Here is a 14239-nt window from a genome sequence, read left to right as displayed (position 1 = left end):
CAAATTAAATAACAACAACAACAACAACAACAACAACAACAACAACAACAACAACAACAACAACAACAACAACAACAACAACAACAACAACAACAACAACAACAACAACAACAACAACAACAACAACAACAACAACAACAACAACAACAACAACAACAACAACAACAACAACAACAACAACAACAACAACAACAACAACAACAACAACAAGGCTCACTTGTTTCTAGGCATTGGAGTTACTATGTATAAAGTAGTCCCCAGACATGTTCAGTGCTATAAATGCTGGAAATAAAACCAACCTGTCCATTGCCGCCTCCTGCATCACTCGTCTCCGTGGTAACCCGCCTCTGACTCGCCACCTTCCGATCCCCCGTGAAGATGGGCTGCTTCTTCTTCTTCTCCCTCTTGCCGTTGGGCTTCCTCCCTCCTGCCTGTTCCTCCCCGCCCTCAAAAGCACCCCTCAGCTTGGGCGGCGGGGGAACCCCCAGTTGGACGGTTGACATACCTGCTTTAGCTCCCTGCTGCGTTTTGTCCTTGGCTGGCTTCCCTTCCCTGCTGGACACCTGATCCTTCAGTTCGACCTTCTTGGACTTGGTGCCATCTGCAGTCTTGGACTTCTGGGGGTACAAACACCAATTTTTTTTTTTTTTTTTTTTCAGAGACCCTAGCTGGGCAAGCTGAGATGAATTTGTCAGTGTTGGATCTTTATCCTACACACCCCCTATGAAAAAAAAAAAAAATACTCATGCAGAGGCCATATATAAGACATCCAACTGAGATATAATGACTAGATACTAGATGTTATAGGCCCTGTTAACATTTGACCTACAAGTTATCTTCTTCATTGGTCCAAAACACTCCTTTAAAGCAGCAGTAGAGTGATAATTCATGGTGCTTGATTCACTTGATGTCTCATCATTCACTTCAAAGTGGAAACTGTTCATGATGACACCACTACTTTATACAAAATTTCATCGCACATGTGAAGTCAATCAAGTCCCACTTCTTTCAGCATACTATATTCAATAAAAATCACAAGGATCTGATTTCACTGGGCCGTGAAAATACATAGATCAATGCATTTATTCAGCTGGAAATATTTCAGAGCATTTTATATAATATGTCCAATTCTTGATGGCAACTGGAGTTAAGATTAGAACTATGGCATAATAGAATTACCATTGATTGCAATGAGCATTTAACACACACAGACAATGACAGACACACAATCTTGTCACACCATCTCTTTATAAGAACATTGCCAGAAAATGACAAACTGTGAACTCTAAAAAAAAAAAACAACTTTGTACAGTCCAACCTCTGTTATCCGGCCATGTCGAGACCAGTGACCATTCGGTTTGGCCGCATACAGGAAAAACAATGTTGATGTAAATGTACACGGTCATGACAGACTCAGAAACTGGGAAATTGTACGCTAGCTGGCAATGGCCGGGATGACCACGATGAACATGCAAAGCACATTGTGTAAAAGTTTTGGGCGTACAATTTGTGAATTTGCTTGTTTAAATGTTGTACATGGTTTGTGACAATCGCACTGCTGCCAACGCTGTGGGGTGTTCTCTGTTAACTCGCTTGATGACTGATCACCTCTCACCCCACTGTGATTTATCAAAAAGTTTCCATCCCTGCTCTTATGGTGGATTTTTTGTTTGTGAATATCTGAATCTCTGATCACAACTGCATTCTGTTAATGTGAATGTATGCTACAACTGTTGTATGTAAAGTGTGTGAGTTTTGTAGGAGTTTTGATTTAGATTGAAAATACTTTCTTCGTCTCCAGATAAGAAATGGGCAGATTATTGAGGTCACACTGTAATGATCATGATTGGGAGCGTACCAAAGCAGTGGTTGTGGACACATTCTCTCCACCTTCTCTTGGCTGACTGCTTCCTGATTCCTCCTGTCCCGATCTCTGCCCGACACGAAGTCTGTTGGCCTTCTTCTCTTTCTTCTTCACTGGTGCTCTCTGCTTGAGATATGTCAGACAATAAGTGAAATAATGACCGACATGGTACGCACATATTCCCCTCCCCTCTCTGTATGACATATTGAAAGGTACTTGTACATAGATATGAAATGTGTGTACACCTGTGACTCGGCCTATTTAAATTCATATGTTTCTCTTTCTCCTCCTCCATCATCTGTCTATCTACATAAAGGGTTCAATCTCTTTAGAGAAGGAGATGAATTTCTATTTGAATCAAAGAAACAAAAAGGCCCTAATTTGCACGAAAGTGATTTGAGGGCTGAGTTCAACACTGAGGAAGTCCAAATTGCATGTTGGGTATAACAGGGAGGCTGAAGCAATACTGACTGCTAAAGTTGCCTTTGTCTTCACACATTATTATCTACTATAGATTGCAACATCACATATCTTGCAATAGTATTGTATAATCTGTTTACACGTTTGGTATTAACTCGTTGAGGACGGGTCGATTTTGCCACAACACGCTTATTCCCACTTGTCCTCAACAGGTTAAAGAGAAGTTGATGCAATACTGAGGGCTGAAGTTGGCTGGTCTTCTCACACTACTGTCTACTGTAGATTGCAACATAACATATTAATATCTTACATCAATATTGTATAGTCTGTTTACACGTTGGGTATTAAAGAGAAGTTGAAGCAATACTGACTGCTGAAGTTGGCTTGGTCTTTTCACATGATATCTTCTACAGATTGCATCATAGCATAATATCTTGCATGAATACTGCAAAAGTCTGTTTTTACACATGTCATATATTAACTCTTAATGTGTCACATTTGCACGTCTGACTCAATCGACGGCGTGCCAACTTTACATATTCCGCTCAAACGCACAAACCCACCGAATCCGATCGATCAATCGCCAAATGTAGCAGTACCATGAAAGCGTTTTCTCACGCTTTCGTTCCTCTCACATGTAGCTTGCATTTTATGAGGTGATTGACTATCAAGCGATGTTCCCTGCTGGATTTGCATGTACGATAGTAAGCTTCTTTTGCTGTTCTGGGTCTAAAGGCATGCCTTTACAGTAATGTAGCTACTGGTGTATTGAAAGAAAAACAATCGTAGATTTGTCACACAATTCACTTCAAAGCAAAACTTGGCATTTTCTCTACAGCTTTACTCACTATTTGTCCAGCGTAACAGAAATTTATAGAAGTTACAGAGACTTGAAAAATTGAATGTTTTCTCAAAGCAAAACTAAGTTAGTGTCTCAGAATAATGAGGCACACAGGGGTTTTCCACCATGGCACATAGAGTCAAAGAGAAGTTAAAGCAATACAGACCGCTGAAGATGGCTTGGTCTTCTCAGTTTTGACCTCCAGAACCTGAAAAAATATTGAGACGAGTGAATATAAGGCAAACTGCAGTCTACAGCAGTAAAGTACATAAAGTACATTGGCAAGGTGGGAACAGTTACAGAACAATTAATTGCCTCTGCCAAGGGAGGAGGTTATGTCTTCATTTCCACTGGTTTGTTTGTTTGTTTGTCTGTGCGCAAAATAACTCAAAAATTTGTGCACGGATTTAGATGAAACTTGCAGGAAAGGTTCTTTGAGAATGACACAAGGAACAAATGATTAAATTTTGGTAGTGATCCAGAAATTTGTATGGATTTTATGAAGGATTTTTTATATTTTGGCAGGTAGGGTCATTGAACTTGGGAGTTCAAGCTGCGCATTTTTGAGGTTTTTATACGCGCACTACAGTGCGTGCTCTAGTTTCTGTTAGGGCAAGGCGCACCACGCGGCTGAAGGTTTATGATGTAACAAAGGCTTCTATATTGGGAAATTTGGCAATTTTTCAACATGCATACTACTTGTGGTAAGTATGGGTGGAAATCACTGATCTCTGTGGAAGACAAGATCATTGGTGGAAATGAGCTCTGCTTGGCAGAGGTCTGTGCTCTCAGAGTGCTTTTCTTGTTACTCATGTGGAGATTCATTCTCTCATGGTCACTGTATGATGCCCAGACTGTTATGCACAGTAATCCTACCAACCGAAACATGCACAATCAAACTCTGCGTGTGCAGTTGTGATAAGCTCTGATCGTTGTTCTGGTCCAAGGACCACAGTTACATACTGTAAACATCATTATTTTTTATTGAGTATATATTTAGTTATTTTTTTGTTGTTGCGCTGAGCAGCTCGAAAACATATTCACAGGTTCTTGAATTTGTGCAGTGCAATTGTCAACCCACTCGAAATGTGCAGAGAAAATTGTGAACATATATTCAGGGTTGTAGATTTTGCGCAAGCCGAAAATATATCATGCGCAATACGTGAAAACTAATTTACAACAAAAATGTCTGCGTTTGCAGTATTACGATGTGAAGGTAAGGCATGAAACAAACAAACAAACATACAAACTAGCGTGTGCAAATACTTTGTCAAAATCTCTGTCACCAAACATAGCTGAGCTTGCGCATAGACACACCACCACGCAGTTCCCATCTATATGTCATATACACCTTTATTTCTTATTTTTTAGTGTATCCCATGAGTTGGTTTCTGTACCCCACGAGTTTAACAGAATCGGCCACTCTCCCCCTTGTATTGTATTGTATTGTATTGTATTGTATTGTATTGTATTGTATTGTATTGTATTGTATTGTATTGTATCGTATCGTATCGTATCGTATCGTTCCCTGTGTCTGACACTGGTTACAAACTACTTTTAGTTAATTATCTCTCTGTCCTCCCTCTGGTATGTAAAACACCCATAATTCACCTTCCATGGTCTGCAGTGACGTTTTCCATGACATTTCAAACTTCTCTACCTGTGACCATTCAAGATTTCAAAAACTTTCTTCTCTCCTACACAGAAGCAGCATTATCCTCGTAGTTCCTCATGCAAGGACTAATAGCTGCCTAATGGCATAAGAGTGTGTTCACACACACTCTGGTGCATTGTGGAACAGCACATTCTGGCACTGAAGAGCATTTCATGATTGTATCTTGTCTGAACACAGTCCAAACTTCTTGAGCATTTATAGATGGGATTCATATTTCTCTTATTCTCATGCAGCTGTTTTCAACTCCCTTTGTCATTGTGTCATCACTTGACAATGAGATGACCCTGTGTGGGACGATCCAATCAGTGTGGGACGATCCAATGAGGAAAATCTCATAACTTTTAATATCTTGCCCTCTCTACGAATACCTGTTGTGGGAGTGGGCTTGCCCTGCCCTTTGCGGAGGACCCAGCCTCCCTCCGCATGCTGAGCAGGGCCTTGGAGTCGATCTTCATGGTCGACAGGCCGTAGCGGGGCACCTCCTCCTCCACGGCCAAGGGCTTGGGTTCAGGGGTGCTCACAGCGGGCTTTTCTTCTTCTGGGAATTCTGATGAAACGCCGATCATTGGCAGTTTTGAAAAGGAAAGGGAAAGGCTTCTGTAAGCAATGACTTACCTCCCTCTCATGCTCCTCTTTTTTGGATATAATTACATTCTGACATCACAATTCCTTTCATCTATAAATTTGTTACACTGGGGTTAGCTGCCCTCTTCCCTACACTATTTGCATTTCCCCTCCTCTTTAGATAGCTCTGTAAAAGGACCTATGGTACCAACATGTATCTCAGAAACACCTGAGGAGGTGTTTACATCTGATGTCTGATGAGTAAACAGACTCCAAAGCTATATCACGTTTTACTGGACATAGCCGTACATGTGTCACTCATTGAATTTGCTTAGAAATACTAGATCTGTGAGACAAATGGTTGAATCTCGCAATGCATCCCAGACAAGATGAATAAAGAAGATGATCAAAGAAAAACCTTATATACATGTTTACTTCTTTTCAATGAGTGCACCATGGAATTTACCCCACAGTGTTTTACAAATGACAGCATCTGCCCTTCTATCTGGATATGCTCCCCCTGAAAATGGAGAAAGAGGAGAGAGTACCTTCAATGGCAGGGAACAAAGGTTCAGGTTCTTCCTCGGCTAGTTCTTCTGCCTCTTCTTCCTCCGATTCTGTCTCACTTGCAAGCTGAAAGATTCAAGTTGAAAGCCCACAATTTTGAAACAAAATCAATATAGGTGTCTCACGATGACCACTTCGAGACAACGGTCATTGATATACGCTCAGGCAAATGATCAAACATCCACACTGAACACAGATCTACTTGTATTAACTTTCACACAATTATTGATCTACATCAATACATCAACTTCAATGATCACAAATCAAACATGAATTATCATATTGATACCCTACTGAATGAATCAAGTCGAGTACCAGATAATTTGCCTCTCTTCATGTACAATATTATGTACACAGACTGTAAACATAGAGCATCAATAGAATACACGTAAAACACAGTTTGCACACAGCTACAAATCCTTTGCATAGGGTTTCTTCAATTACATTATGTACATTTGAACTAATCGCTCCCCGCTCATTGCTTAGATAGAAAGCAGTTTGTTGATCAGTTGGAAAGAGATGGGAATCATCAAGATGGTTGTTTTAATACGGACGTACACACACTCTCCCTGCTGTCGGGGGCAGCACGCACATGTAGGTACATGGCCTGTACTATTAAATTGATACGCCAATGCTGTACAGCTAGCTTGTAACCATTTCCCCTGGCCATGGGGATATGGGTGTCTCTTATCATTGCATTACATTCTGGTACTACTAATCACTCTGAACACATGGATCATCAGGTACATCTTGACCCTGAAATGCTCTACCCTGGATGAGGAACCAATGTGCCATTCATGTACATAATGTAAGGGACAAAGTAGTTATCTCCGCTGAGTAAGGAGGAGGTTAAGTGATCATCGGCGTTGGTTTGTCTGTTTGCAAAATAACTCAAAAAGTTGTGTACGGATTAAAATGAAACTTGCATAAAAAGCCCATATTGACACAAGGAACACCTCATTCAATTTTGGTTGTGATCTAGGAACCTTTAAGGATTTTCGATGAATTTTTCATCTTTTGGCATATAAAGTCAAAGAACTTAGAGCTCAAGCTGCACATACAGGAGGTTTACATATGTGCACTAAAGCGCGCACTCTGCCCGGGCGTGCAACGACGTAAAAAAAAAAAAGGATTCTATTTTGGGAAACTGCATGTGTGTAAGGGTGGAAACGAGTTGCTGGCTTGGCAGAGGTCTGTGCTCTCTAAGTGCTTTTCTAGTCGTAGTATCAGTAACTATTGTAGTTGTTACCTTACTTTCCCTAATTTTTGTTGTTGACAAGGGGTCAGGGGCTCAGAATGTACAATTTTTCTTTCCCCATTCTAATCAACTTATGGACGCAGCTGAGAAAATGAACAAGATTACGATGGGGAGACAAAAGTGCCAATTGACAAGATGCACATTCAGTGGAAATAGTGAGAAAGAAGCAATAAATTAGATGTCGTATGAACGCATCCATGGGAAAGAACAAAATTTCAAGAGCTAAACAGAGCTCCATTCGCAATTCCAGACATTCTGTAGATCACGCGTTGTGTTGTCAACACAAAACGAAAATCTGATGTGAATTTACAAAGTACGAGGTGAAATGCTTGTTTGTCAAACTCGGTGTCCATGGAAAAGCAAGACTCTTCGCAACTTTGTGAAGCTTCACCTCTGAAATCATCGATATTCTTGGAATTCTTTTGTTGGCTTTTTTTATTCACCTTGTATGTGAAAAGTGGGACATTGCTTGACAACAAGTATGGTCTAGTATTCCAGATTCTGACATTCATATGTGGTTTTTTTTTTCTTTTTCTTTTTTTTTGGGGGGGGGGGGTTTGCAGCTACACTGTATGCATGAATTTTTTTTCTTCTTTAAACATGTCATTTCATCACCAATCATCTATTTCTATTCGAAAATCCTCTTGCTAGACATGATTTCCACTTTGATATGTCATCAGCATTTTTCTATTCACCTATTCATTTTAACAATGATACTTACACAATGAATGATAGTCACACAAATACAGTCATACTACAATGACATATGAATACTTTTGAGAAAACATTGAATGGGGGTAGTTTTAGCACACAAAACAGCATGATGAACATGGAAAAAGGTGTACATATCCTCCATTTGAGGTAAAAAAATCCACACATTTTCATCACAGCCACAAAATGACAAAAAAAAAAGAAAAAAAAGATGAGTCACGATGATCTTGCTGATGCGAGTTTACCTTTGACATTTGCAGGAGTGTGTTATTCAGTCACATACCCTTGGACGGTGCTCTTGATATATATCATGTAGCTTCATGAATTTATTTACAGGTAATGTATTGACGCTTAATACTGAATGTCTGAACAGGTCATAGGAAAGAAATCAGCCTGCCGCATACTGCTGCGGATGCCTTGCCGCAGATCTGCCACAGATGGGCATCATTTTCACATGCAAATTAGCTGCTGCCGCAGACTGTTAATGATGAATATTCATATAAGTACGATTTCAGGAAGATCTGCGGCAAGATTTCTAAAGGTATAATATGCAGTAAGTAAGCGGCATTAAGGCTGGGGCAAGTCAGCGGCAAGTCTGCAGCAGACGCCTATTAAATATGTATAGATCTAGTAAATGACCTAATTAAATAAATTTAACCTACATCGGCAAGTATGTCAATAATGCACGAATTATCAGGGCTGCTGCAAGTGGGCGGCAGGTGTGCGGCAGTCTAATGCTTAGACTCAGCTATTATAGTTCTACATACAATTGCAATGCATCACATGATTTATATACCCACAAAAAATTGTTATGTTTTATGGCACGGTTACTAAACTATCTGTGGCGGATCTGCAGCAGATCTGCAGCAGGCTGTTAATGATGAATATTCATAAGTACAATTTCAGGAAGAGGTTGTGGCAGATCTGCGGCAAGATTTCTACACATGCAGGTATGCAGTATGCGAGAAGTCTGCCACAAGTTCCTCTCTGTGGCAGCCTTCCCGCGGATCTGCCACAGACTGTTCCTGCCGCATACTAACAGTTAGTATGCGGGAGGTCTGCAGCAAAGCTTGGTTCTGCCGTGTACTCACGCTTACTCTTGCCGCAGACTAAAAAGTATGCCGCAGACCTACCTCAAGTCTGCCGGAGATCTGCGGCAGACTTTTCTTTTTCTTATATGCGCGATGGTATGGCTTCTGCAGACAAAATATTTTGCATGCAGCTGCATGGCAGTATACGACTTCAAAGGAAGATAATTCAGGAAATCAATATGTTTTCCATCCTGCAAAATTTGTTTACTCTAGTACTCTCTCAAAAGCCATATCCCTTTTAATAGAAAAACAACCACGCTGTGCCATATGGGTAAACACAAAGGAATGGGGGAAAAAAAAAAACCTCCCCTCAAAACTTTTGAAAACAACATGAAAACACGACTGCGTGGCTTCTGAACATACTGCTAAGAGTATCGAATTGTGGGGGGACTCTTTGGCAGTAATGTGTTCCTTTTTCATGTGGCATATGGTCACAACTGGGCCAAAGTTTTTATATACAGCACATGAGAAGCAATGGTTATCACTGCTTGCTCCATCACATAGGTTTCCATTAAAATACTGCATTATGAATTGAGTGAAAAACATCAAGCTGCAATTTGTATCATACTTTTTTTTTTATAATTCAGTATTCATTAATATACTACGTGTGGCCGGGGTATAAAAATAAATGGAATTTACACAGCAAAGAATAAAAAATCAAGTGAATCACAGAATCACATAAAAAAGGAAAAAAAAATGCAGCATAACAAAATGGATACATAAAACATTACATATCAAATACTTGATGTGGATACTTGTCGTGGATCGGACTTCTTCGGACTCGGGGAAATGGGTCAAAGCATAAGCACTAAAGATGAGTCGATAGCGTACTAGGTCTCTATACGAAACTTGCGCCGTGCGCCCGTGTACGCATTCAACTAAACCACCGGGACCATGTGCCTTTATAAAACAGAAGTTCACAAAAACAGAGTGAAGGCAGCAGTGTCCTCTCACCTCGGAGATGGACGCCTCGCTCGGCGTGGACGGCGGTGTCGGGGTGGGGGATGGCCCGGGGGAGTGGCCAAACCGCGGGAACTCAAAGTCGCCCGCCTCCGCCTTGCTGGCATGGGACATATGGCGTCTGAGAGATTGCCGCCTTCGCAGGGAGTACACTGCAGGGTGACAGAGGGGGAAACACAGAGAGGAGGAGGAGGAAGGAAACAGGGAATTGGATGAAAGAGGGCTATGAATACCCCTTTATGAACAGTCTCACAAAGTTGTAAGGACCAACTGATACTTGTTCACCTGGCAAATGATAACGCATATTAATCAAACACACTGTCCTACACACTGACACAAGCAGTTTGTTTCATACGATCCTATCTTTAGAAGTCAAACTAAAATTCTATGCAAACACCAAAATTTAAAAGAATAAAAAATCTGCCACGAGAACAACTACAAGCTTACATTTCATGAAGTTTATCAAACTCCTCTCCTTCAAAACCTATTGATGTTGCGTCAGGATTAAGGTTTGGCATTGAAGCAGCAGGGAGGGGGACAAATTCACTTCTTAGACAAAGTATATGAGGGTAATACAAGTTGGTGTCATAGAAGTGGGTTCATGAATGTCTGACCTGTGCATACATGTGTATGTACAAGTGTATGAACTCACATTCCTTGTTCTCATATATATCCTGTAGGTCAACGACCTCTTTTGACACCAGCATATCCACAGCAGACAGCTTCCTGGGGGTGGTGGCGGGGGACCTGTACACCTCGGTGGCTGCAAAAGAAGCCTGGCTCTCTTTTTCCTCATCCTCGTCCTAGATGGGGAGGTTAAATCAAGGACTCAACCCATTCATTTTGTGCTTGGAAAGATCAACACTGATTTTTTTTTTCCCCCTTATCTTTTCTACAGGAATAGACACTCATGCTCTACCTTGATGTGTAAGAGCACTGTGCCATCAAATCTTACAATACAAGTACATTGGCTTTTCATAAACAATAACAACAGAAGTTCACTGGAGAAAATACAAACACTAGGTCATTTTATTTAAAAAAAAAAGAAGAAGAAGAAGAAGAAGTAGGAATAACGTAGGATTCGCAATTATACATTGAAATTCACATGGTCATAAGTCAATAGATACAATCATAGATACCCATCACACATCACATGGGAGTTGGAAACTAAATAATTCTGGGGGAAAAAACAACACATCCCTACTCAACATATACATTTCATTTTCTTAAATGTCATTGTAACTGATATGAATTAACTCAATGCATCAAATGACACAGACAGACAGATAGACACACACACACACACACATACATACACACAAATTTTTGTGTATCGTCATCACTGGCATCTATAATGTCCATGGCGTCGTTGGCATTTTGATGATTTTGATTCTACAGGGTACTGATGAAGTACATGTAGAGGGTCAGAAAAGTTACCTCGTCGGATGACCTATTGGAGCTGGACGCCGATCCATCTCCAGCCAAGAAGCGCTGGGTCAAGTCAAGGTTGAACGGAACCTACGGTTGGATGGGGGAAGGACACAATGAGGGCAGGAAGTGAGTTTGTACATCACCCCCAACATTCAGAACTGGGACTAGATGATGCATGTGTCTGTGGTTGCAAGTTGCTTGAGAGATAAAGAATTAATGTACTGGTCGTGAGAAATTAGACCTACTGACCTCTTTCAAGCACGAAATACTTTGGCATACAATGTACCTTGTCCACCCAGCAGGTTGTAAAATAAGGACAAATGGGAGGAAAATTTGCCAAAAATAGGAATTTCCATCCATCTCCCACACCAGGTCACTATTAATAGACGGTCATAGAAACACAATCACAACTTCAAGGTTGATAATGCTTCTTCCTTCCTGGAAAATTAAAGAGGAAGGACCTTTCCAATGAATTTGGAACAATTGGCAGGTACAATATGCACTTCGTTTGGGAAACAGAGATCTATCAAATCAAATTTGATGGACGTAATATTCCTTTTGCATAGTACAAGAAGAAAACACAACTTCTCATCATCAGCTGTGCCAACCTTTGCAACTATCAGTAGCCATAAGATTCATTACATCACAACTCAGTTTCATTTTGCAATTCTTCATTCCTCTTTCTACAACAACGCTTCTTAGTGCCAGAAAAACACTTAACTCTTGACTCTCTTTAAGGCATGAGGGCTTCTCGCCTAATTGCAAGGCGCGCTTTCCAATCAATGTCAATTACATTTAGTCACCAAATTGCTTGTTGCAGAGAGCCAGATGAAGCCTTACTGTCTGACAAAACTCGCACGTTAGCTAAGTTTTATGTTAATTTCCGCACATCCACATGCGTGTTTCCGTGACTGCACTACCTTTCTGTACTCAAGTGCGACAATACTCTGCAAGAGGGATGCACAAACTTGGAAGAAGAGAACTGCTAGGGCCAGGCTTAATACCGCCGTTTACTGCCTCTCACATACATCAAGGTTGAAAGCAAAAACATCATCAGAGTTTCTAAGTGCTGAAGAGTACACAATCATGCCATTAAGTTCTGGAGGATTAAATAAAAAATGACATGTTGTTTGTTTATAAAGTTGATTACCGTGATGTTCACTGAACACAAGAAACAACAACTGCAGAAGCAGACTGGTTTACTCTGTAAAATTTGCATGTGGGGACCTGCTGTTCGTCAGATTATAGACTGCAGAAAGTTTTTGCAAGATGACGGCAAAATGGCAACTGCTTGCCTGTTACGTTGGTTTCTCGCTCCATTTCATTGTATGCGTTTGAGAGTCATGACCACAGGACATGGAGTAGAAAGCTGACAAGGCTAAAAGTGATAATGAATGATAACTTTACCAGATAATTCTCCAAGTCAAGAGGGTCTGGATTGGCTGCTGCCCCTTCATACTTCACGGCAGGGTCCTCATAAATGTCGGACTCTACACAAATCAAGCACACACAAAAGCAAATGCAAAGAATTTCCATGATTAGTGTACAATGTAGTTTCTTAAATCCACATCCTTTCATAATAAGAGTTGATTAATGTGTATGCTGCAACTTTTACAATCTTCCCTAATACTATTTGTTGCCTGATGAAGAGAGAGAGAGAATATGAAAATAACACTGTACCTAATTACTTGACTACCAATATCCCTAGTAGTCTTGCTTTATTAGTCCAGCACCTGGAGCCCTTCTACATGTACATTATACAGGTGATGAATGGCATGGAAAGAGAATGTTTAGAATGTTCCATCCAAGGGGTTTCATCTTAAAAATGGAGTTTACAGGTACTGAGGTAAAGTTTAGGGACTATTATTAGAGTTCCACATAAGAACATTTCAAACTCCAAGGTTAGATTGTTCTCTTTTATTCCAGATGATAGTCGACATCATCTATAATATGCTACAGGGATACTCACAGCATCCAAGAACCCATACTCTTAAAACATGTCGGAAAAGCTCTCTTGAAACTGATCTAACCAGCTGGTACAACAATGACGGTAGCAAATACCAAGCATTCCGCAAATATACTCCTTTTTTTTTGCTCTTTGAATAGTAGTTTTGCACATCGAAATGATAAATAGTCTGTGCTGAAAATACAGATACTAAAATCCAATTTTGTTTTTTAAATAATGTAATCATGAGAATTGTGGTAACAGAGCTGCAGTAATGAGTGTGTGCAACTTTTGAGCACTGCAAATATAACAAATAGCACTGAAAATGCACGGCATGACGGGATGATAATCCCACCATATACAAACATCCCACGGTTAACGTCACAAGGAAGAACACATACAAACAGCAAGAACAAAGAGATGAATGGCAAAAAAACAGAAGTTGGGAGGGGGAGGGGAGGAGGAGTAGGCGGCGAATCAATCATTAGGTCCTAATACCCACATCGCGTGATGTTGATCCTCGATCATACGCCCAATATCTCACGTGTAATAATCACAAACAAAATGGCATTGAACTAGCACACGCAATCTGTAATCTTTCAACAACAGAGGGCAGGATTTACACAATAGGACCTTGAGTATCCGGCCATGTCGGGACTGGCGGGTCTCTCCGTATAATTGTTCTGGCCGGATATATACGAGAGTTACGCTCAATTTACAGCACTTTCTAGCATACCATGCTATGCGCATACACATGTTATTACCAGTTTGCTACAAATATTATCATTATCTGCACCGTATTGTCATGTTTGATACTTCATACGATATGGACATGAAATGAAATATAGGCCTAAAGTAAAATATCCCTTCATGTCCCTTGTATGTCTCTTGTACAATGTATGTATTTTTTGA

General features: G+C 40.5%; 1 protein-coding gene across 1 annotated transcript in view; it reads right to left on the bottom strand.

The window, feature by feature from the left end:
* Positions 1-14239, bottom strand: part of LOC140244265 (uncharacterized) — a 93089-nt gene that overhangs the window by 20900 nt on the left and 57950 nt on the right. Inside the window, 9 exon segments of the mRNA XM_072323908.1 lie at positions 300-617; positions 1859-1987; positions 3292-3333; positions 5169-5347; positions 5913-5997; positions 9946-10103; positions 10604-10754; positions 11389-11469; positions 12790-12872. Of these exon segments, the coding sequence (XP_072180009.1) occupies positions 300-617; positions 1859-1987; positions 3292-3333; positions 5169-5347; positions 5913-5997; positions 9946-10103; positions 10604-10754; positions 11389-11469; positions 12790-12872 (1226 nt within the window).

Source organism: Diadema setosum, chromosome 2 (assembly GCF_964275005.1).
Source record: "Diadema setosum chromosome 2, eeDiaSeto1, whole genome shotgun sequence".
Taxonomy (NCBI): domain Eukaryota; kingdom Metazoa; phylum Echinodermata; class Echinoidea; order Diadematoida; family Diadematidae; genus Diadema; species Diadema setosum.
This window is presented reverse-complemented; position numbering and strand designations above follow the sequence as displayed.